The 25,271-nt window shown below is 39.7% G+C and overlaps 1 protein-coding gene across 2 annotated transcripts; it reads left to right on the top strand.

Annotated features, from left to right (window-relative positions):
• Nucleotides 1–3,642: 3,642 nt before the first annotated feature.
• On the top strand, nucleotides 3,643–21,682 carry ddx43 (DEAD (Asp-Glu-Ala-Asp) box polypeptide 43). Of its 2 annotated transcripts, XR_005637075.1 has the most exons (18): nucleotides 3,643–4,036; nucleotides 4,376–4,431; nucleotides 5,979–6,096; nucleotides 6,912–7,166; nucleotides 7,422–7,503; nucleotides 13,915–14,074; nucleotides 15,503–15,621; nucleotides 17,632–17,742; nucleotides 17,854–17,995; nucleotides 18,224–18,324; nucleotides 18,611–18,698; nucleotides 18,845–18,972; nucleotides 19,158–19,267; nucleotides 19,456–19,594; nucleotides 19,691–19,778; nucleotides 20,605–20,797; nucleotides 21,477–21,519; nucleotides 21,598–21,682. XR_005637075.1 is itself a non-coding variant. In XM_039783029.1 (17 exons), exons 1-16 carry the CDS (start codon nucleotides 3,697–3,699, stop codon nucleotides 20,779–20,781), a joined length of 2,214 nt encoding a protein of 737 aa, XP_039638963.1. In that variant the 5' UTR covers nucleotides 3,643–3,696; the 3' UTR covers nucleotides 20,782–20,797; nucleotides 20,924–21,238. The 2 variants fall into 2 exon arrangements, 1 of the variants encoding a protein (XP_039638963.1); XM_039783029.1 differs by lacking the exons at nucleotides 21,477–21,519; nucleotides 21,598–21,682 and adding an exon at nucleotides 20,924–21,238.
• Nucleotides 21,683–25,271: the final 3,589 nt, after the last annotated feature.

Genomic DNA, 25,271 nt, shown 5'->3' on the forward strand with positions numbered 1-25,271 from the left:
GTGGTCAAATCCATTGTCCCAATTCTGTTCATTTTCTACAACCACAGAAATGTAGTTAATGTTTTTATGGTTGCTTACAGTTTTTGCCGATTGCTTACACACGTGTTGCGGAATTTGGCTCATTGTGTCAAAACTCTTCACCACAGCCAAATAAGAAACAACACTAAATAAATATCTCAGTTCTATGTCAAGATGAAACTGCAATCAAAATGTAACAATCCTTTTTGAAAATGGCATTTTTGCAACAAAATGATACACACATGCACCACTTGAATTATTCTTTCAAAGCAGCAATAACACACTAATGTACTTTATACAAAACACTGCTCTCTTTAGTACTTTGTATACCCATTGTTCTCATACAGTCTCCTGTGAATGTTCCAGTTTCAATTGACATTTAATTGCATTTCAATGAATGTAAAAAAAGAAAGGCATCAGAAAAAACATACATACAGTTTATTCTTTTTTACAACAAAAAAACACAAAGAAAAGTATAATTACAGTACAATATGTTACTGTTAACAATAAAAATAAATAATTGCAGTAAAATTACAGAGGAATGGTAAACAGTTTTTTTTTGGAAAGGATGGGGTAGTTGGTTAATGGATCCTGCCTTCCTCAGCATTCCTCTTCCATTGCTTGCAGAAGAGGCATGGTGGCATCTGGTTGACGTTCATACACTTTCCAACACCAAGCTAAAAATAATTCCTCTTTCGGATTGAGAAATGGGGGAGTAAGGGGCCAAGTATACAACTGTGAAGTTTCAACATTGTGGTTGGTGAACCGGTCCCAGACCAGAGCAGCCCAGTGGAAACTAACATTACCCCAGATGACAACGAACCCTCGGCTGCTGTGGTCCGTCCTGTATAGTGCATCCAGAAATATGATTATGTGTGCAGTATTGTAGGGACCTAATATGGCATGATGATGGAGAACACACAAGGTGATCATGTGTGTAGGTGTGTTGCTAATTTCAGATAGGGTTTTGCATTTCCCAGTGATAGCAAGATTTTTCATCTTTCTTTCGTTCTTGAACAAAGTGTTTATTGTAAGAAACAGCGTGTAGTGTTTTGCAAGAAGTGTGTTGCAGAATTGCAAACAAAGTGCAAAGCAGAAAACGTGTTTGTACTTTTGATGCCTTTGTTTAAAGCATAGTTAAAAAAGTTAGGGGTTTTGATGCTTTTGTCCAAGCATTCACTTTTAGTGTGTGAGCAATCGGCAAAAACTGTAATTTCATCTGTCAGCAAGTTGTCAGTAAATTTGGACTAGACAATCCTATTGGGGGGAAATTGGCCTATCAGCAATCACTCAAGACGAGGTGCTGGACCATGTCCCACTTACTTTGGACAGTAGCCTGGTGAGTTAGTTGCTAATGGTCTGAATGCTGAATAGCTGTAGGCTTATCAAATGGGCTTTCTCAGCCAAGCATGAGATGCTGCATGTCCAAGCTGTTGCAAGAGCAGTCACACACTCGCTAGTGGCCTGGATGTCTTGCATGTTAAAGTAATGTTTCCTCCAAATCTTTAACAAAAAGTATCCGCATATATGAATATTATATTCTAATTTGAAAGTAGTTATATAAATAACCCAATTACTACATCAGGATACATTTTTAGAACAAACATACAACCTTTTGAGGTCTTTTCAAGTTTTTTTTGGACAAACCCTATCTTTTTACTGGGTGCTGGTTGCATCGTGTGCATCAATGAGGATTAAAGGCTGCTGGACTGAACATATTCCCTCCTTCCAGTCCAGAGCAACACTAGATGTAGTGTGGTGATACAGGGAGAAATGTGCAATGCACATACTCCCTTTAAAACATAGAAGGTTATCTTGGATTCAGATGAGAACCCATGATAACAATATACTGTACATGCACTGTTGTTGATCCAGTATGCATGTTGTTACTTGATCCATGTCTCCATTCTGCTGCTGACAGTGTCAACATATTTGATATATTTACGTGCTAGAATAGGAGAGGGAGGGAGTGAGATTATAAAAATTTACCCCTGTAATCTCAATACAAAATCCTAATTGATACCGTGACTTTGGTACTTCAGCACTCAGAAACTTGAGACTAACAGGCAGTAGACTAACTAGACAAGTCAGAATCTCAAAAGAGATTGAAATTAAAATGTGAGTTATGTGTGGCCTCTTTACAAAGAAAAGTATAATTTACCAGGATTTTGAATGTGCATGCACTCCCTCCTCACCACATTAATCATAATTACAATATTTTACCATTTAGGATTATTATAAAGCTTAAAATTACTCAAGTGTACACATTCATATTTTGGGACATTTAGTCCATATTCAGATTGAGAAGCTTTTACTGACAGGTCTATGGAAACTGGTGTTTTGTAAGTTTCTCTAAAATGACACTGTCCTAAAACTACTCTTGATAGCACAAAACTATGTCAACCATCTTAATTTTTGTTAGCCATTTTGATTTGTTTTTGCATGTTCACAGCAGTCTTAAAAATGTATTTCAATTTGTTAATCACAACCTTTATTCATCATTGTTTTTCAGTTATATTCCCTTTGTTTTGAATTGTGAGTTGGTGCATTATTTAGCAAATTAACATTTTGTAGTAGAATATAACAAGTATTATCTCCTAACAAATGTCAATTGTAAACACTTGATTTTGAAATATTCTACAGCCCATTCAGAAGTTGTTTTGGGATGATGAAATATATTATCAACTTGAAAGCAGTTGTTTTGGGTGAGTTTGGGAAGCCTGAAAATGTGACATAGTAGTTTAATGCCTAATATTGGAATAGATTTTTTGGTAGGTATTGATTAAGCTTTGCTACATATGAAAAGAGGCCAACCAAAACTGTCAGTTACTTTGGAGCAATATATCAAACACAAGGAAAGCCCATGGATTATTCCCCTCATAACACATGCTATTTTTTGCAATCTGGAAATTGCTTAAGGGTGCCTTTCTTGTATATGAAAAGTCTTCATTTTTTCTTCAAATGCTATAAGGTCCTGTTTGCATAATAGCCCATAGCATACTGTATAGTTGAAGTCAAACTGCTCATTTTGGGTTGGGAATCCAGCTCACATCATGTCGCTTAAGCCACAGACTTTATATGGCTTATATACCATTTCTCTACTGCTTGAACAGTAATTTATTACACAACTGGGCCTTAAAGCTTGATAATGTTAACATTATTATTTCTTTGAAATTAATTTATTAAAGTGCACATTATGTTTTCTGGATGAGAAATGCTAAATAATTTTATTATTCATTAATAAAGTACAAATTAACTAAACTGCTCTGTTTTTGTGTCTTTTTTTAGCAATAAAGATTTATAAACTAGCAGAGTAAAAGACAAATGGTCATGTTGCCTTTTGCGGAATGAGGATTTAACAAGTTCGGGGTTGTGGATAATGGTGTATATATTAGAAGTTCTTTGATATATCTATGAATGGATGTAAAGGGTATGGTTTTTGAAAAAATATTTATTTGGAAAATCTCTTCACCTTTTAATGCTATACTTATAATATGTTTTGATTAGGCTACATTCCATATTTATTAATACAATATTCATCAAAAATCTCTCCAACCTCCCAAAGTGCCAAACTCACAGAGTAAACTTGAAGGCGGCATACTTTTGATTGACAGCTTGACAGTTAGCTAATTGCGGTTAGTGAACTAGCTAGCTGGCAGGTGTGGAGCCAAATTTAAAATGTCTGACTGGGAGGATGAGTACAGCGAGGGCGGCGTTGCTATACAGAAGCCTGCTACAAAATCAACTCCCAATGAATGGAATTTGTCACGGTATGACAGTCAAGGTCAAAATGTAAATTTTGGTGTAAGAAATGGAACCAGGTCTGCATCATCAAGAGAGTGGAGAGCCGATCGTAGCGAGGGGTTCGAGTACACAAATCGGAGAGGCGAAGTCGGTCCGTTTCCCCGGAGCACGGATCGCGGAGGCCCTGGACGACGAACTTTTGGCGATAAAAAGTCGGACTCTTCCCAGCCTGTGACTTTCACCGTGGAAAATGGTTTAGTTGGGAGGGTAATAGGTAGGTTTCTAAAGCAGTAGTTTCAGTTTTAAAGGGTGCTATAAATTGTACGTTTTAGCAAAATACCGGTTGACTTCGCGGTCAGTTTAGCTAGCTATGCTAACAAATGAGGTCGACATGATAGTGTAAAGTTAAGACCCTCATTCTACCAAGTTTCATAAACTGTTATAAAAAAATAAAGTGTGTGGGTGTGACCTGTACTTAGCGAAGTGTAGTTTGTGTTACTTAGCTAGCTAGCTAGCTAGCTGATATGTTCCATTGCTGTAACGTTCTAGCGATGTAGCTAATGTTAGCTAGAGATTTTGCCCCGACTCTAAATACATTTTAATTCTTTTAAAGGCCGCGGAGGAGCCAAAATTCGTGAACTTGAGGAGAGCACCGGTGCAAGGATCAAGGCAAGTTGACTGTTAGTTTCAACCTTGTGACTTTATAGCGCATCCATCAATAAGTTACTGGTGTGGCCAACATTAGTGTACACTTGAAGGGCAGTGTGGACATGACTGACGATGCTTCTTCCTTGGATCTGAGAAAGGAACAATAAATGAGATTGGGCATTTCTGTTCGTCTAAATTAACCAACAGTTGGCTATAATTGTAAATGACAGAAGTCAGATTACCAGATGTAATTAGAGCTGAAAATCAGCAATTGCATGTCTTTTTGTTTATCAGGAGTCAGGACTGTTGTAAAATCCTCTTAAGTTAGGTACAGTCAATTCCAAGACAAGAACCAAGTCAGCTTAATTTCAAACCATAGGGGATCAGGACCAATTCCAGACACTGTAAACTGGAAATGGTCTGTAGATTTAGTAGATTAACTGAAATGCAGATCAAGCTGTAAATCATCTTCAGAATTCGGCAAGATTGTTGTGCTATTGCCCTGTATCCTTTGCTAAACATTGGGAATGTTGCTCTTTGCATGAACAGGCACTGTGGTCAGACCATGGCTGGATCTCCTTTCTCTTATTTGATAACTCGTCGCTTGAACCGAAAGTTGTTCTGGGCCTCCTTCGTGAAGACTGTTTCAAAGCTCTTATTTCTGCACCGAAGAGGGTTCTCCGAGGAGCTATGACTATGGGATACACGACAGCAGTCTTTCCGAAAGCCGTGCAGCTGAAAGCCGTTGTTAACTCCGCCCATACAGCTGATGAATTTATGTGACGCTTTAGAGGAAAGGACCCCTCATCCCTCAAAAAAGACATTTCCTTGTTTCCTCTCTCCTCGCATGATTTGCTTGAATCACTCCTTTTCTTCCTTAGTGGGATGGACTAAGACGAAAGGAAGTGAAGGAACCGGGGATGCAATTTAAGAACCTGTGACGGAGACCATGTATATCAGGGGTGTCAAACTCCATTTCACTAAGGGCCACACTGGAAAAAGAGAATCCCATCAAGGACCAGACATGTATAGTTTATTGACATGCTTTTATTTCATCGAAAAAGTAAAATATCTTTGACTCAATTATTGCATGTCTCATATAGTCTTCTCATTTAAAGTTTGGTCCACATAAAGCCTTGAAAAAGTGAGCAAAAAAGTTCCAAAAACATTCTAGAATTTAGCAAATCAAGCAAAACAATGATTAGATTTTCTAAGTAGGCTACCACACAGCTGACTGACAACAACCTCTTTCACAGCCTGAATATGCAAACTCTCTGTTTCTGTGGGAATTTCTGAGTCTCAAAGTTGGCAAATTTGCCAAATTCTGTTTTGAGTGTCGCGTAATTGCAAGTTGAAAAACTGTTTCCCATGTTTTTGGTTTGGCGCACAACTAGGTGGGCCAAAATGTATTGTGAACCTAAATTGATATGTGGGCCGGATCAGACTGTGCAAGGTGCCGGATTTGGCCCGCGGGCCTTGAGTTTGACACATGTGATGTATAGGATATTTGTTTTCTACCCTGTTTGTAACTCTGCTGTGTTTTTTTTTATTTTTTATTTTTTTTATAGATAAACAATGGGGACCATGAAGCTGAGGTGGTCCTCTTTGGGTCTTCTGCTGCCCAGCAGAAGGCCAAGGAGATGATTGAAGAACTGGTAGCAGATGGCAACTCTCGATTTCGCAATGGTACAAAGTCATTTTTCTAGATAATGTTGGTCTTGATCCTAAAACGAGTCCTGGCAGTTGTGTGTTAGGTCAAACGTCATATTTTCTGTAATTTGATGTGTCAGATTCTAACACAAGTGGGGCTGCAGTCAACTAAAGAAAGTCTTGGTCTACTGAAATTCTACCTACTCTTCAACCAATCGATTAGTTGATTGGGGGGAAAAAAATCACCAGTTAACTTGATTTAAATTTGCAAGACCAGGCTTAAATGAACTGACAACATAAGTTATACGACTTACAGTTTTTAAGGACATACACACACACAATCTCAACTGGCTTATCATCCGGATAGCGTCTCTTTTTCCTTTCTCCCTTTTTCTGCCGAGTGACCGTGCTATTCTATGACATGCACTCTAACAATGCAGCCCTATTTCTGATACGGTGGGGGGCAGAAATGTTGCCGTGGGGGGCCGCCACGGTCAAATCAACATAGAGGAAACCCTGGCTTTGCACTGGGAGCTGTACATATTTACACTATGCTCCATACACCAGCATCATGACGAGGCGCTGGGTGCCTATTCTGCATTGAGCAATGTTTTATTCTGGTCCCCGGGAGTTTCACCTAGCCCTCCAATCACAGTTGAGGAGGGGTGGGGAAAAACCCCACAACTGTCAAGACGAAAAAGTTTCAACTTGAGTGAAAAATGTGTGCTTATCCCGGAGCCTAATGAATGTTCTTCTTGAATGCACAGAGGAGGAGAAAAACTACAAACAGTGGGTGAAAACAACGGAAGGAACCTAAGTTCCTGACTGATACTTACTGATCTCTTTCCAAGGTCCTGGTAGAGGGGGAGACTATGGTGGAGCAGATGATGGAGGAGGCTACAGAGGGAGAGGTGGTGGAGGAGACCACAGAGGGAGAGGTGGTGGAGGAGGAGACCACAGAGGGAGAGGTGTTGGAGGAGTAAGGGATAGCTCTGTCTGGTCTGCTGCAGAATTAGATGCTGCAGATGTTGCCCCGCCCCCTGTATCCATAGACTGGAACACCATCCGGGAGAATAAGGACAAGTATGCAGAGCTCAAGTGGAAGGGTGAGGGCTCATAGTCGCTACTCTACATACACTGCAGTCCACAAGTAATTGTAAAGTGATATGTTTTCCATTGATTTGGCACAAAGTCCAAACAAAACTGTCTTATGTATATATTATGTATGTTTTTCTTTGCCCTGTTTTTACTAGCTTATGATGATTAGTTTATCCTTGTGATATGACACCAGAATTTAATTTGCAAAAGTAAGTGGGCCTCATTCCTGACTTAAAACTTTTTGTTATATTCTCTTTCTTCAGACCTCCCACCCTTAAAGAAGAATTTTTACACTGAGGCAGAGAGTGTATCCATGCTCACAGCAGAGGAAGTCCGTGAATGGAGGTAATTCTGCCTGTGTTACCTTTTTATCACATCATCCCTGTGGGTGTAAAAAGGGGTGTCCACGATGCTATACAATGCAGTATTTCAAAAAATATATAAATAAATGTTACGAGTAGAGGTAAGGACTGAGGGTGTTATGAACAGGCTTGCAAACCTCAAATCTCCCATTTGTTTTTGCTGGATTTCTTCAACTAACACTTAAGTTTGTGTTATCTGCATTGTTTTCCATTACAGACAAATAGGTGGCGCCATTTGTCCACCTCTTCTTGTGTTATCTGAGCAGGTCCAGCTGTAATACTTACAGTAAACTGTATGCAAATTTGTGATGTAGACACTTGCAAGCCTCCTGACTTAAAAATTAGTCAGAGGTTCTCAATCTTTAGGGCCTCATAGTAAGGGTGAGAGAGGGTGCATTGCTGGGCAATACACGAAAAGTAGTTGACAACAAAGGATTGTCGTCCAAATCTGGTTGTGCAGGACAAAAAGGCCACAGCTGCATAAAGCCCTGACCTGTAGGTTCTCAGGACACAAGTTTGCTGTGTGTCTCTGGGTCAAGGTCACATTTGCAAATGATTGTTCATTTAATTTATTTAGCATTACTTAAGGGCTTGGATTTTGAAATTGGAAAAATATTCCATGTCCATCTTGTAAACAAAGTACAAAAAAGCAACACAATATACAGTTGATTTTCATTTGGTGTTTGCAGGGTGGCCGTGGGTCCTTTTTTGAAAAGTCTTAAATCACTTTTTCTAAAAATAAGGCCTTAAAAAGTATTAAATTGTCTTAAATTCAGATTGGATAGGTCTTAAATATGTTTGTGTCATGCCACAGTGAAAATGCAGGCAATCTGTTCTGCCAGCCAGGTCGAATATTTTTTACACAAGGTAACGTAACCCCATTTGTACATGACCTATCCCCTGACCAATCGGCTATCCTAACCTTAACTGATGTCAAATGCCTAACCCCTACCAATCGAGCTGCTTCGTGGGCGGGTCTTGGCGTGGCCATAGTCAGTGGGATTTGCAATTTCGCCGTATACAGGTAATACAGCAATGGTTGATAGCCACCTAGAAACATGGGGAAATGGAAGTTCAATTACAAATTGCTTCAAAAGAACGAGTATTATTGGTTAAGGTTGGTTCCTGGGAATGTTTATGAAGCAAACTGCGTTATTCGTCGGAAGAATTTCAAACTTGGTAAACTACGTACTACGTAAAGGCTCGCCAGCAGCCTGTAATTGCTAGTTTCTGCTACACCATTTCTACCGCTAGCAACAATGTCAACGCTACAACGCTGGATGTTAGGATGGGAAATCCACAGCCAACAATGCCAGCTGCCCTCCGAGCAATTTGTGGCTCTATACCAACACTCCGAGCAGAGGTGATGTGGGTGCTGAGGACTGTGACGAGCCACAATTCCTACAGGTCTAATGACGGGATTGAAGAAGTGTTCAAAGCAATGTTTCCAGATTCGGGGCTTGTACAGTCATTTACCTGTGGAAAGGACAAGACCAGATACGTTACGCTAAATTTGGACTGGCGCCATATATCAAAAAATAACTCCTCACCTAAGTCCAAAAATGCGGTGCGTTTGTAATTATGTTCGACAAGACACTTAACCAGACAACCAGAAGCAAACAACTGGACTTGCATGTGCTTTATTGGTTAAATGACAAGTGGTGCTCATAAGTTTATGAACCCATGATAAGTTGACTAAAAAGAGGAATACAAAAATCATCTTTTGGAAATTGATCTTAATTCCTTAATTAAAAAAAAGTAGGAAAAGTCCAACCTTTTAAGGACACCAATTTTCTTTGTGAATAAATAATGTATCGTAAATAAATAAATGCCCTTCCTTAAAATACAGGGGGCACAAGTAAGTACACCCCTATGTTAAATTCCCATAGAGGCAGGCAGATTTTTATTTTTAAAGGCCAGTTATTTCGTGGATCCAGGATACTATGCATCCTGATAAAGTTCCCTTGGCCTTTGGAATTAAAATAGCCCCACATCATCACATACCCTTCACCATACCTAGAGATGGGGTACTTTCAATAAAATCATCTCTCAATGTAAATCAAACCAGCTATGAGGCTAAATGAAATAAAACCATGCCAATCTCTAGGTATGGTGAAGGGTATGTGATGATGTGGGGCTATTTTTATGAGCAGCACTGTATACTATTTATACATATTGGCAGGTAAACAGCAGACTCTAATACCATTCTAAAACTCAATTTGGCTGTTTTTAATTCATTCATTTTAATTTGTCTAATTAACGTGTAGTGCCCTATCCATAGTTGTTATTCACTTGACAAATCAGTAAAGCTTAACTACACTCACCTATAGGATTATTAGGAACACCTGTAAGATTTCTCGTTAATGCAATTATCTAATCAACCAATAACATGGCAGCAGCTTCAATGTATTTAGGGGTGTCGTCCAGGTCTAGACAATCTCCTGAACTCCAAAATGAATGTCAGAATGGGAAAGAAAGGTGATCTAAGCAACTTTGAGCGGCATGGTTGTTGGTGCCAGATGGGGTGGTCTGAGTATTTCACAATATCCTGGGATATATACAGTGCCTTGCGAAAGTATTCGGCCCCCTTGAACTTTTCGACCTTTTGCCACATTTCAGGCCTCAAACATAAAGATATAAAACTGTAATTTTTTGTGAAGAATCAACAACAAGTGGGACACAATCATGAAGTGGAACGAAATTTATTGGATATTTCAAACCTTTTAAACAAATAAAAACCGAAATATTGGGCGGCAAAATTATTCAGCCCCCTTAAGTTAATACTTTGTAGCGCTACCTTTTGCTGCGATTACAGCTGTAAGTCTGGGGTATGTCTCTATCAGTTTTGCACATCGAGACTGACATTTTTGCCCATTCCTCCTTTGCAAAACAGCTCGAGCTCAGTGAGGTTGGATGGAGAGCGTTTGTGAACAGCAGTTTTCAGTTCTTTCCACAGATTCTCGATTGGATTCAGGTCTGGACTTTGACTTGGCCATTCTAACACCTGGATATGTTTATTTGTGAACCATTCCATTGTAGATTTTGCTTTATGTTTTGGATCATTGTCTTGTTGGAAGACAAATCTCCGTCCCAGTCTCAGGTCTTTGCAGACTCCATCAGGTTTTCTTCCAGAATGGTCCTGTATTTGGCTCCATCCATCTTCCCATCAATTTTAACCATCTTCCCTGTCCCTGCTGAAGAAAAGCAGGCCCAAACCATGATGCTGTCACCACCATGTTTGACAGTGGGGATGGTGTGTTCAGGGTGATGAGCTGTGTTGCTTTTACGCCAAACATAACGTTTTGCATTGTTGCCAAAAGTTCGATTTTGGTTTCATCTGACCAGAGCACCTTCTTCCACATGTTTGGTGTGTCTCCCAGGTGGCTTTTGGCAAACTTTAAACGACACTTTTTATGGATATCTTTAAGAAATGGCTTTCTTCTTGCCACTCTTCCATAAAGGCCAGATTTGTGCAGTATACCGACTGATTGTTGTCCTATGGACAGAGTCTCCCACCTCAGCTGTAGATCTCTGCAGTTCATCCAGAGTGATCATGGGCCTCTTGGCTGCATCTCTGATCAGTCTTCTCATTGTATGAGCTGAAAGTTTAGAGGGACGGCCGGGTCTTCGTAGATTTGTAGTGGTCTGATACTCCTTCCATTTCAATATTATCGCTTGCACAGTGCTCCTTGGGATGTTTAAAGCTTGGGAAATCTTTTTGTATCCAATCCGGCTTTAAACTTCCCACAACAGTATCTCGGACCCGCCTGGTGTGTTCCTTGTTCTTCATGATGCTCTCTGCGCTTTACACGGACCTCTGAGACTATCACAGAGCAGGTGCATTTATACGGAGACTTGATTACACACAGCTGGATTCTATTTATCATCATTAGTCATTTAGGTCAACATTGGATCATTCAGAGATCCTCACTGAACTTCTGGAGAGAGTTTGCTGCACTGAAAGTAAAGGGGGCTGAATAATTTTGCGTACCCCAATTTTTTCAGTTTTTTATTTGTTAAAAAAAGTTTGAAATAGCCAATGAATTTCGTTCCACTTCATAATTGGGACCCACTTGTTGTTGATTCTTCACAAAAAATTACAGTTTTATATCTTTATGTTTGAGGCCTGAAATGTGGCAAAAGGTCGAAACGTTCAAGGGGGCCGAATACTTTCGCAAGGCACTGTAGCTACTGGGATTTTCACACACAACCATTTCTAGGGTTTACAAAGAATGGTATGAAAAAGGAAAAACATCCAGTATGCTGCAGTCCTGTGGGCAAAAATGCCTTGTTGATGCTAGAGGTCAGAGGAGAATGGGGCGAGTGATTCCAGCTGATAGAAGATCAACTTTGACTCAAATAACCACTCGTTACAACCGAGGTATGCAGCAAAGCATTTGTGAAGCCACAACACGCACAACCTTGAGACGGATGGGCTACACCAGCAGAAGACCCCACTGGGTACCACTCATCTCCACTAAAAATAGGGAAATGAGGCTACAATTTGCACAAGCTCACCAAAATTGGACAGTTGAAGACTGGAAAAATGTTACCTGGTCTGATGAGTATCTATTTCTGTTGAGACATTCAGATGGTAGAGTCAGAATTTGGCATAAACAGAATGAGAACATGGATCTGTCATGCCTTGTTACCACTGTGCAGGCTGCTGGTGGTGGTGTAATGGTGTGGGGGATGTTTTCTTGGCACACTTTAGGCCCCTTAGTACCAATTGGGCATCGTTTAAATGCCACGGCCTACCAGAGCATTGTTTCTGACCATGTCCATGCCTTTATGACCACCATGTACCCATCCTCTGATGGCTACTTCCAGCAGGATAATGCACCATGTCACAAAGCTCGAATCATTTCAAATTGGTTTCTTGAACATGACAATGAGTTCACTGTACTAAAATAGCTCCCACAGTCACCAGATCTCAACCCAATAGAACATCTTTGGGATGTTGTGGAACGGGAGCTTTGTGCCCTTGATGTGCATCCCACAAATCTCCATCAACTGCAAGATGCTATCCTATCAATATGGGCCAACATTTCTAAATAATGCTTCCAGCACTTTGTTGAATCAATGCCACGAAGAATTAAGGCACTTCTGAAGGCGAAAAGGGGTCAAACACGGTATTAGTAGGGTGTTCCTAATAATCCTTTAGGTGACATATAAGAGGTTAGTTAATGAATATATTTATATTATATATTTATTTATATATTTATGGCACACTTACTTTGAAATGCTGAAGTAGATCCTGGGCAGTTGCATGGCCCATGAACTGCTCCATATAATCTTGACTGGTGTAGGATTTTATTTCGAAAATGTGACCGATGACCGGTCTGGCCCAAAAAGGCCAGACTTAATCTGACTCCAATTCTATGGTCACTGAAGAGTGTTCGTTTACTGGTAGATCAGAGGAAAAGACTCAGGATTCAAATTAAGACTCAAGGTTTGTCCAGTTAAAGTTAATACAAGCTTTAGTGAATGATATTGCAAAATACAAAAGCGTATGCATACGGATCATATTACTTTAAGACAAAACAGCCTATCTCTAAAACCTAGCAGACAGAGATAAGGCAAGGCAACAAGGTCAGCATCATGAACTCTACAAACCTGTTACTCTTACTCTCACAAATATATTCTAACACTGGACGTGGTCATTTAACCAATAACGCACATGCAAGTCCAGTTGTTTGCTTTTGGTTGTCTGGTTCAGTGTCTTGTTGAACATAATTACAAACGCACCGCATTCAAGTCTTAAATTTAATTTAGAAGTGGTCTTAAAAAGTCTTTAAATTTAACTTGTTTATACCTGTAGCTAGAGATGTTCCGATACCGATACCAGTATCGGTATCGGCTCCGATACTGCCTAAAACGCTGGTATCGGTATCGGGAAGTACTGGAGTTTATGCACCGATCCGATACCACGTAATGAAGCCCTAAAGAAAATCTACGTTAAAGTAGTTTATTTATGTTCTTTTTCATTAAAACTATAAAAGAAAGTTCTGGGGCATTCCTTGTTTGCGTTTGTTCATGTTTCACAAAGAGTTTAACCTGAGCCAGACCGACAACAAAGAAAGAAATCATATCACATCCATACAGAGATAGTAGTATACAGATGTTAAAACATAATGAAATATATGACACGCTGGTATCGGATCGGTACTCGGTATCGGCCGATACGCAAGTTCAGGTATCGGAATCGGTATCGGGAAGCAAAAAAGTGGTATCGGACCATCTCTACCTGTAGCCACCCTGGTTTGGAATCGGATACTTTGGACCAAAGGCAGTTTTTTTTTTAAACATACACTTCAGCAAAACACATTGCATGTTTGTCTAGAATGGTAGTGCGGTTTGGTATCAACCACTCTCATTTTTTATTTCCCCACAGGAAGGAGAATAACAACATCTTTGTGGACGACCTGAAGGAGGAGGGGGAGAAACGTCTTTTTCCCAATCCTTGTCGCACTTTTCTGGAGGCCTTCGAACTATATCCAGAGATCATGGAAAATATTGAACGAGTTGGCTTTGTCAAGCCAACACCCATCCAGGTATGAGCCTGGCACCTGGGATGATATTATTATTATTATTATTATTATTATGGGTCAATACTGTGTAAAAGTATACAACCAGATAAAAAAATTCCCTTTTGACCTGTGAAATGCACAAATGGTTTTAATTACTGTTTCGATAAATGGGCACCTCATTTTGTAATTGAAAAAATTTCCCGTGTGGTATACTAATGTAATGTGGTTAGAAATTGCACAAATGCACCTGTAGTGACGTATCTTGTTCATTGTCACTCTTGAGTAATCCCCGTGATTTACCAAGATCTATATTTGGAAATTCCCGTAAATGGCTGCCTTGACAGGAAATATTGAGCCTTTTTTTTAAAAAAATTTTTATTTTTATAATCTATGGTTTTAGTCTCCCCAAAAAGCAGAAATGAAAGCTTAGATAACATTATGTTGATAACTTTTTAATTCATATTTTTTTGTAGATGATGACCTCTTCTATTCATATTCTCTTGAACCAAATCTTTGCTTAGAATAACTATTCAGTGTTTCCACTGTATTCAGAGTAAGGGGAAGCCACAATAAAAGGTATATTATCCCTATTGCCCAAGGGAATAATATAACATTGAATACTTTTTTGAACTTGCTGAAGTTGCTACTTTAGCACGCAGACGTACGGTTTTTTATAGTTATTTATATGTAAATCTGAGAAAAAACCTTTTCATTTATCTACTTTAATCATTAAATTGTGGCTACAACAGATGTAAAAAATGGGTGCTTGGCTGTGTGCACGTTTATTTAGAAAGTTCTACATTAAGACGGAGTGCTTTTGTCTGAAGAAGTAGTTAGTGAGCATTTTAACTATAGATTTCTATCTTTCCAGTTTTCTATCTTTCCAACTCTCCCCTCACTTTTGTAATTTTTTTATGAAACATAAAATCGTGGGTGTGCTGCGAGGGGAAATGAAACGTCATCATCGTCCTCTCAGGTTCCACTTTCATTTCACAGTAAGAGGCTTGGTCTGATGGAATGCACTGTCATCACTGGCCTTGTGCATTCAAATAGTTCCACTGTCAGTTCTGTGTAATGCAATGACAGTATATTAAGCATGCTGATTCCTGTGGTAGATGTGAAGCTGGTGTACTGCCGCACCCTCTACTTTGATCCAGCCTGCATGTCTGCTCACATCCTGTTTTTCCACAGGATTTAGTGAGACTGTGTTTATGTGGGCCTCAGGTCCTCCAGTGGGGTCTGGGGGTGTTTAATGCTATCTGTAGATTGCTTTTGATAATTTGTAAATTTTTTACAAGTCTTAAATTTTGTATTGCATATTAACTTTAATACAGTATATTTGTAGAGTAGTTACTGGATTAGTGTCTTTTACACCAGTTGTTTTGTGTGTGTATGTAGCTTCAATCGTTTTGTATAAATGTACAATGGTGTTTTCGGTTGTTTCTTCACCAGTCTCAGGCGTGGCCAGTGTCACTGAGCGGAGAGGACCTGATAGCCATTGCTCAGACAGGAACAGGCAAAACCCTGGCCTACCTGCTGCCAGGGTTCATTCACATGGATGGACAGCCTTTGTGAGTTCATGCCCTTTTGCTTACTTTTTAGCAATTTGTTTTTCTTAAGGCATCAGTTAAAGTTACGGATGCACCGATCCACATTTTTTTCACTTCAGATACCTGAATTTGGATATCGGCCAATACGATACTATTCCGATACCAGAGCTGTGTTTGCTTTATTATTATTATTATTATTATTATTATTATTATTATTATTATTATTATTATTATTATTATTATTATTATCATTATTGTTGATTTTATATAATGCTGAAATAAACTCCTCCCAACAGGCAAGTATGATATGTATGCATGTATGTCCCAAAAGGCAACTTGAGGTAAGTATAAGGTCAGAAAAGGAAGTCAGAAAAACAGGAAATCCTATTAACAGGAAAAATCCCATTCTGAAAACAAATATGCAACTGTAAGGGTTTCATATTGATTGTCATGTCAATATTTATTAAATTCCAAAAATATCAAATACTTGAGTCTTGAAATATAAGAAAAGTGTGTGTGTGTGGGGGGGGATTGGATGTCAGTGTACGGGCTTATCTGCTAATGTTAGTTGCCGACCGTTTCCTTGAAACCATCCAGCAAATAGACTGTACCGTAGGGTGATTTAACGTCACCGCTCATTTTACACACAGTTTAACAACAAAACTAAACGCTGAGTGAACATTACTAGCTAAGTTTTTCATGTTGTTTTTGAGCGGTATGCACCCCCACTAACCTGGAAAACTTTTTTTAAAACCGTAACGTTAATGCAGCGTGTCGGAGGAATACAGCGTTCTCCTGCAGCGGGAGTCAGAGGCCGAGGGGCCGTCACAGCAGCGTTAGCTAACATTAGCTTCTTGTCTCATCGGGGGTCTGATAAACAGTAAATTCATCAAAGTCAGCGTGCCCAACACTTTTTTTTTTTTTATCCAATAAACTGTAGCTGTCAATTTCACGGGACCCGCGTGAGTGCGGATTTCATGTTGCGGCTTTCGTCGCGGTTTATCACTAATTGAGTGAAGTAGTACTCTCCCTGTTGTTTATTTGGTTGCCATGACTTCGCGAGTGATGACGTCCTGTCACTGTTCCAGTTGCTCTGCTCACCCTAGGGAGAGAGAGAGCAAATGACAGTTCGCTTGAGTTCAGTAGAGCACACGGCTCTACGACTTTATCACTTTTCATAAACAGCCGAAGGTGGTACATAGCGGAAACCCTGTTGTGCGTCTGCCCTATTTCTGATGCTGTGGCGCTGGAAATTTTACCGTGGTGCACCGCCACTATGCTATCAACACAGAGGAAACACTGCTGCCTGGAGTTTACCTTGTTTTTGGACTGACTCCAGAAGTGCTTCGCTCCTTTTGTCTTTCTACCCCCTTTCTGCTTTTTTAAAAATGTTTGATTGCTTTCGTAGTGTTGTACGATGCGAGGGAGCTTCCGCCTCTCTGAATTACGGCTTTGCAAACATTGCATTTTGCTGTCTTGCTCTGCGGTGTTTCCAGTGTACAGTATTTCCACACAGCGAACGCGTTGGCTAGTCACAATGCTGCAAACTGGCTGCAAACTGCAGAATGGATTTCCTGAGTGGGGGCGTGTCTCATAACTCTGTCTCATTGAGCCGCGCCTCCGTTCAGGAAATCCATTCCACAGTTTGCAGCCAGCTAGCAGACTAGCCATCATATCGATCTCATCATAGCCACGCCCTAAAACATCCCCCGCTTTATCGCCGATTTTAAAACCGAGAGCATAATTCAAAAAATTAACATCCTTCTGTATTGCAGAAGACTTAAAAGCGATTGAGAACATAAGCTCCTTATGAAAATGTTTACTGAGGTAATAAATCAAGTGAGAAGTGGGTCACTTTCTCAAAGACTTCTACAGAAACCGACCTCCTTTTGCAACCGCACGTCGCCCCCTGCTGGAATTCAGATAGAATGCAGGTTTAAGGCACTTCCGCAATTGCAGCACTTCGCCGAACCGGGTTCTTTTACCATTAATATTAACAGTCGATGGTTTTTGTCCTTCCTTTCTTGATAGGCCTAGAGCTGAGCGGGGTGGTCCAGGCATGTTGGTGCTGACTCCCACCAGAGAGCTGGCCCTGCAGATTGAAACTGAGTGCAAGAAGTACAGCTACAAGGGCTACAAAAGGTCCAGCAGTCTTATATCATCATAAGTCATTGAGTATGAGCTTAGAATCAGTAGTTATTTGCGATGTAGAGGCGACATGACCATCACTGTTCCTTCTGTACCTTCTCTCAGTGTCTGTATATATGGTGGAGGGGATAGGAGAGCCCAGATCAACCTGGTGAGGGGGGGCGTGGACATAGTGATCGCTACACCAGGCCGACTAAATGATCTACAGATGAATGAGCTCATTAATCTTCGCTCAATCACCTACTTGGTCAGTTGTTTGTGTCTGTGCATCCCAGTGCCTCAAGTCTATTTGTGAAATTCTTCATGTCTTAGGTGTTAGCACAAACCAATTTAGCAAAAGTTTGTGTTCTTTGTTTTGTGTCTGTATGTGTGTTTTTATTTTTTTTATTTTTTTTGTTTGTTTTTTAAATCTTTTAAGGTTGTGTGAGAATACAGATGGGTTGCTCTTAATAACTACTCTAATCATTGGGAAAAGGTGCTGGACGAGGCTGACCGTATGCTAGATATGGGCTTTGAACCCCAGATTATGAAGATTCTCCTGGACATTCGCCCAGACAGACAGACTGTCATGACCAGGTACAATACAAGTCAAGTTACATGAAGCACTTTAAACCGTAATGAACAGGACATTAGGGCACAAGTACAGATGCAGCCCCCTCTTGAAAGCATTTACATTGCTCACCTTGAGCATTAAAACCATCCAGTGTTTTTTCCACAGTTTTGAGAGTGTGTTACAATGCATATATTAATGAACTCTGAATTATGTATGTTTCATCATGTTAAAAAAATGAAATGTTGTAGGATGTGCAGTATAGAATTGAAAATGAACTTCCTTTGTCAATCTTTAACTCCCATGTTTCAGTGCCACCTGGCCTACCGGTGTGAGGCGATTGGCCAAATCTTATCTAAAGAATCCCATGATGGTTTATGTGGGCACCCTAGACTTGGCGGTATGTGGAAATGAATACAGTCAATCATTTATTCAGTGTGTTGACTGGGTACTTGATGTCTGTGTATTCTAATCTTCTACTTTGTCCCACCTGCTTGCTGTGTGGAATGTGTGATTTCATGCTTCCTGTGTTTCTCTGGGTTTTAGGCTGTTAACACAGTGCAGCAAACAGTGCTGATCGTCCATGAAGACGAGAAAAAGTCCTACGTGTTTGACTTCCTCAGAAACATGCTGCCCACTGATAAAGTCCTTATCTTTGTTGGCAAGAAGCTTGTGTGAGTGGGGAATTGGTCACTAACCAAGGGGAAATTAAAGGGAGTAAATTGTGTTTTCAGCTGCCACCCACAGTTTCTGGTAAATGCCAGAGTTAACCATTCATTGACATTGGCAGCACTTACCACCTTTTAACTAATAATTTCATGTGTGTCCGTTTTTGTCTCTAATTTGCATGCAATCTCAGGTGTGATGACCTGTCCAGTGACATGTGTCTGCAGGGCCTGGCTGTGCAAAGTCTCCATGGTGACCGTGAGCAGTATGACCGTGAAGAGGCCCTCAAAGACTTTAAAGATAGTACGTAACTGAATGGAAAGTGTGGTTTTAAAAATAGGCTTTCCCTACCTCAGGAAGGCAGAGGAGACTGAAACTTAAATGTTGGTTTTAAGATGGGGAGCTTATCTTGAAGCCAATGAGCTACCACAAGTGAAGGCTCCAATAATTAAAGGATTAAATTGATTAAAGATAACTGTTTATTTTTCCAGGCCGAGTTCGTATCCTGGTTGCTACAGATTTAGCATCTCGAGGGTTGGATGTCATTGACATAACGCATGTCTTTAACTATGACTTCCCACGTAACATAGAGGAGTATGTCCATCGCGTGGGCCGAACTGGCCGAGCAGGGTAAGTGCAGTGTGCGTGTGTCTCTGTTTACAGATCACTTTACTTTGTCTGGCTGTTCTTGGGTTAGGTTGTGATGTTAATGCATTTATGTGCCAGACGCTTAGGTGCTGCTGTTACCCTGGTAACAAGACAAGACTGGAGGATGGCCGCTGAGCTGATTCCCATCCTGGAGCGAGCGGGACAGGTTAGGGCACACACATTTAATTTGGACAACACATTTTATGTTTGCTTTGTACTGGTATTTCACTGCAGACTGATTATTTTTGTATTAACAAATAAGATAGAAGGCTATAGTGGGGTTCACTCCATTGACCGCATTATTACATTTAGTTTTTTTATTAAATAAAAAATATTGTTTCCTACTCTTTATGGCACTAAGTCACTAAATCAGAAAATAATGCTTTGTTCCCAAGTTGTATTTGCAACCTCAAAGCTGAGCTGGAAAGTGTTAAGTAGGAAGCATGTAGGGCTGTACGAATAATTCTTTTTTTTGAGCTTCAGTGCTTTCCAATAGCAAATATTCGAGCAGTAGCGGCGGGGGAAACGGAAAAAGAGAGAGAAGAGACTGCTTTGTTGTTGCAGGACACCGTTACCTGTAGGGTTGGGCATCGACAACCGATTCCTAATCGGAATCGTTTCAAAAAACTTTCCTCTTATTTGTGAAATAAGCATCTAACCCGTTTCAACTCCACCACTCAAAGAATCAGAATCGAGAATCGATAAGAACCGGAATCGAAAGGAAGAATCGGAATTGGAATCAGAATCGTTAAAATCCAAACGATGCCCATCCCTAGTTACCTATTGTAACAAAATCTCCTGGGCAGTTCAGTTTTTTACCTTCATAGTGTTTAAAAAGATTGAAAATCGAATACCTATCCATTGAACGGATATTCAGATCCAGCCCTAGAAGCATGTTTTCTTATTTAAATGTATTATTATTTTAATAGATTTAATAAAATCATTAGCAAACCCTAGTAAAATGCATGTAATCTTTGTGAATCCTGTTGCAGGAGGTCCCTGAGGAGCTGGTGCTTATGGCAGAGAGATATGAGAGGCACAAGAGGGAAAAGGAGCTGTGCAATCCAAGGGGAGGGGGAGGTGGAGGAGGAGGTGGCGGAGGAGGATGGGGAAGGAGAGATGGTGGAGGGAGAGGAGGCAGGGATCGAAGCCAAAACTGGGGATTCTAAATGCTTGATTGTCCAAGTAAGTCCACACATACCACAAGGTTTTCTACACAGGACTCATAGATTGAAGTATTAATGGACAGAAAAGTAGGTATTCTGATTGAATAATAATTTAGGATTTTGATTTCCCTGTGCTTTTTTTCAGCAAGGTGAAACAAGATCTGAATCTGCATGTTGTAATTTCTTTTGAATGTATATTTGATTTTTTTTTTTTTTCTTTGATTTATGTTTTGCTGGATTATCATCCATTATCAGTGAGGTAGTTACACCTCATTATGTTGTGCTCCTGTTTTAAAAAATGTTTAAAATGCACAATTTTGTTTGTTACAATGTTTTCTGCTGTCTGTAACTCACCAACCATAGCGGTGTTTAGTATCACGTTGAATATTTTGTTTATGTAATTTGTGGATTTGGGCAGAAATAAATCCATATAATAAATTCTCCATTTGAAGAGACGTGACACCCAGTGTATTTTATTGGCTTGGTAACTTTAGTTGGTAAATTTTCACAATACAGTACAGTAATCTGCTTTGCACCATTTATATACCTCCACAATTTTGGTAAAAGTTTACGTGAATCAGATGGATGGATGCACGCACGCACGCACGGAGCGGGGCCCGGGTCTGACTCCGACCTGCCGCCCTTTGCTGCATGTCATTTACCCCTTTCATGTCTTCTGTTGTCCTATCAAAATGAAGGCTGAAAAGGCACCAAAAAAAGTTTACCTGGAAGATGCCAAAGGTAAATGTTTTTATTTTTTTAAACATGGAAAGGCAATCATAGTTAATACTTTTAATAACCAAAATATTCTTTCCACAGTGATACCCTGCATCAAGTCCAAGCACTCATCTGCAGTACGTGGACAGGAAGTGACTTTGCTCAGCTGAACATGTAAGATTTAAAAGAGATGTTTGGTTAAAAAAAATCAAAGCAAGAACGGATTACCATAAGAATTGAATATTTCACAATGTTTTTCTTTACTACAAAAGGATGCCATGCCTGCTTTTGTATGTGTGGCTTTGACAACTGAATGCAGAAGTGTAAAACATTTGGTTATGCTTTACTTGAAGGTATCTACATAAGAGTGACATGACACTGTCATGAGCATGTCATGAACATAAACAAGTCATAAATGTTTGACATAATGCTTCTTTTAGTAAGTCATTAGGTTTTTGTCATGCCAAGTTAGGGTTCATGTGTCATGACAGTCATGTCACTCTTATGTAGATAGATTAAAGTAAAGGGTTACCAAACATTCTTTCTAAACAGTGTTGACTTAGTCTTTCTAAATGGGGTTCAAACGATCAGTCAGCACTTCTGTCAAGGAAGCTGGGTAAACCGGTGCCTAAGTTTTAAAACAATAGTTATGATTAAAAAACATTATTTACAGTAGAAGTAACACAGAGCATAGACATGGGCATCAATTAAAAGCAGAGTAAAAACAATTACAAAACAGTTTAAATTACATAAGTTTCTTATAAACCTAAATGAAGACAAATGTGAGCAACAGGACAGCAGTAGCACTAAAGTCAGTCAAGCAGCAGGACAGTTTAGAGCCTACAAGGTTTGTAATGACAGACCTATGCCAAATGATGGAGGCATCCAAACTAGTGTTGATAGATTTGGGGGCTTGTAAGCAATGTTTTTAGCTGTCTAGACCTGTAAGGGGTTCATTATGTAGGCTGATACAACATTCCACTCATGAGCTGCTTTAATTGAAAAGACAGATTGAATGAAACCAGATTTTCATAGTGGGAAATGCAGTTTCCACCTGTGACTCGTAATCCTATTTGTATTTCTTGATGAATTGTGGAAGAGCCATGCTGTAAATTATTTTCTAGAGTCAAAACCTATATCTGCATGTTTGATCACATTATCCCAGCTCAGGTGGTTATTTTTTCTAGTATGTTACAGTGGTGGAAATGTGTAGGTTTCTTATCTAGGTTATTGTTTAAGCAATAATTCAGAGGCCTCAAGATTAAAATACTTACCTGTGACCAGCTTGTTAAACAGGTTAGGTGCACTGTGATGGAATTAATTTACATTCTAGCAGTCTTTTAAAAGTAGATTTTTGTTCTCATACCATGTTTTTATTTATGATACTATACTATGACTTTTTATGAGAAACTGTACTATGACTTGTATGACATTTTTTTATGGTATACTATAATATCACTTTTATAACAAACTATATTATGACTTTTTATAACAAACTTAGTCTTGCATTTTGAGACCTATCTCCACAGCGCTGTGGAATAAGGTCTGGCTACACCACAGATATTTTATGGGCATTTCTTTAAACCAATCACAATCGTCTTGGGCGGCGCTAAGTTCTGGACTTAGTGACGGTGGCTCTCCAAAATAGTCTCAGGAAGGACCTAATTTTGGTGGAACATTTGCACCCCTCAAAAGAAACGACACAAATTAAAGCTGCAAGCAGCATTGGGCGGGCCCTCGCGCCTCTGCGCACATCGGGGTTACTGGTGAACGCCTCTCCTTGCGACTGCATTTGCGCGGCACTCAGACACAGCATATCGTCACCAATGACAAGGGAACTCTCTGCTGAGTTCAATGACCCCTCACACAAGACTACCTTAAATGGGTCACCAGTTATGAAAGGGGGCGTGGCTTAAGCATAGGGGGGTGGGCCAAACCATCACCAATGAAGAAGGAACTCTGCTGAGTTCAATGACACCTCACACAAAACCCTACCTTAAACTGTTCAAATGTTATAAAAGGGGGTGTGGTTAAAGTATAGAGGTCGGCTCTAACATGTAGACCTCACATTCAAGTTTCATGTAAATCGGATGATGTTTGTCATATAAGGCTGATTTCCTTTTGCCAGCGGGGGGCGCTATGACCAAAAGTCAATATTGGCCTGTATATGTCCTCAGGCCTGGACTCTTGTGGGAAATTTTAAGCAGATATGACAATGTACACTGTAGTTACAGCCACTTTCTCGTTAATCACTAAACACTCAAAATGGCCGCCACGCCCACACCGTTTGACAAAGTTTTTCTTTTAATAACTTTTCATCTTTTAAGGTGTTGAGATGGTACAGACCAAATTTGAAGTCCATCAGATGAAATATCTAGGAGGAGTTCGTAAAAGTATAGCACCTTGACTTTTAGGCCTACTTCCTGTTGCCACTAGGGGCTGCTATGACTTTGAGTCAATTTTGTCCAGTAAATGTCCTCAGGGTTGGACTCTTATGAATCATGGACAGTCTGGCGAGGTCAGTGACTTGAATCTGTCCATGCAGTCATCAGTCTGGGGGGCTGTCGGCGTTCATTTTGGCCGACCTGACCTGTTCAGTCGGCGGTAGGGCAGTCGGGACTCACCGTGAAATGGGTGACTAGAGTCTCTCAAAATCTGAGGAAAATCTTTTAAACTGACCTTTGTTGAGCTGAAATGAAGACAGATTCAGCAACTGCATGGCCTATTTCTCATTTAAAATGTTTTCAGAAACCTGTTTCAGTGAACTATTGTAGTACAATGAGATCGTATTCTGAACGGCCGCCATTTCCGGAGAAAACAAAACCATGTGACGCGTTCGTCCAATCAGCTGCCGGTTTTAATTTTTTTGCACACCTCTTTTGTCGGGCAGGTGCGTAGGATATGATCAAAAGTAGCAGATCAAAGGCTTAGAGAAAGTCCCGCACACTGACCATTACGCAAGCAGTAATTTATTTAGAAAAATATGTTTCGGTCTCAGACCTTCATCAGGTAAATTCACCGCACCTGTTCCCGAAACCCTTATAATAGGTAAATTTTCACCAGGCTTGATGCGACCGCCTATTTTGGTGAGTTTTTGAATGTTAAGCCATTTGCCAGGAAAATAATAATTCCTTCAGTTCCAAAAGGGCCTTCGTCGCGGTCGGCGCTCGGTCTATAAATATTATTAAATGAACTGAACTGTTCACACAATACAGTAACTTGAGCTATTTAAATTAGCTCGATACATGGTTACAGGTAATTTGTTCTTACCAATGTATTGCCATGTGTACAAATTCCACCAATCAGTCCCAAAAGGTCAGAGTTAAGATAGTAAATGCTGTTAACATATTCTTTGTAAATCTTAACAATCATTCACCGAAAGAACCAAGTAGGCCTGCCTTATTGCACAATCCAATATTTTTTTTTTTTATGGTAACTTTTTTTGACTAAACTTGACTTTTTTAATACTTTTGACATACTATGACTTTTATGACTTTTTTTAATGACTATTATTACTTTTTTGACGACCTTTTTGACTCTTTACTATGACTTTTGACACTTATGGCATACTATATTATGATTTTATGACTTTTTTTATTACATACTTTTTGATGAGATTTTTATGACAAACTATACCATGACTTTTTTGACAATTTCTTTGTCTTACTTTACTATGACTTTTTTATTGACATACTATACTCTCATTATTTTTATATTTAAATTTATATTTCAAGCAAACTTAACATGCAAGTATTTGTATGAACATTAAAAGATTT

This window comes from Perca fluviatilis, chromosome 19 (assembly GCF_010015445.1).
Source record: "Perca fluviatilis chromosome 19, GENO_Pfluv_1.0, whole genome shotgun sequence".
NCBI lineage: Eukaryota > Metazoa > Chordata > Actinopteri > Perciformes > Percidae > Perca > Perca fluviatilis.

Bases quoted from the DNA above. Each gene is read 5' to 3' on its own strand.
- ddx43 (XM_039783029.1), top strand. From the start codon at position 3,697: ATGTCTGACTGGGAGGATGAGTACAGCGAGGGCGGCGTTGCTATACAG. The intron at 7,167-7,421 runs GTGAGGGCTCAT...CTCTTTCTTCAG, and splicing joins TGCAGAGCTCAAGTGGAAGG to ACCTCCCACCCTTAAAGAAG. The intron at 18,699-18,844 runs GTATGTGGAAAT...TCTGGGTTTTAG, and splicing joins TGGGCACCCTAGACTTGGCG to GCTGTTAACACAGTGCAGCA.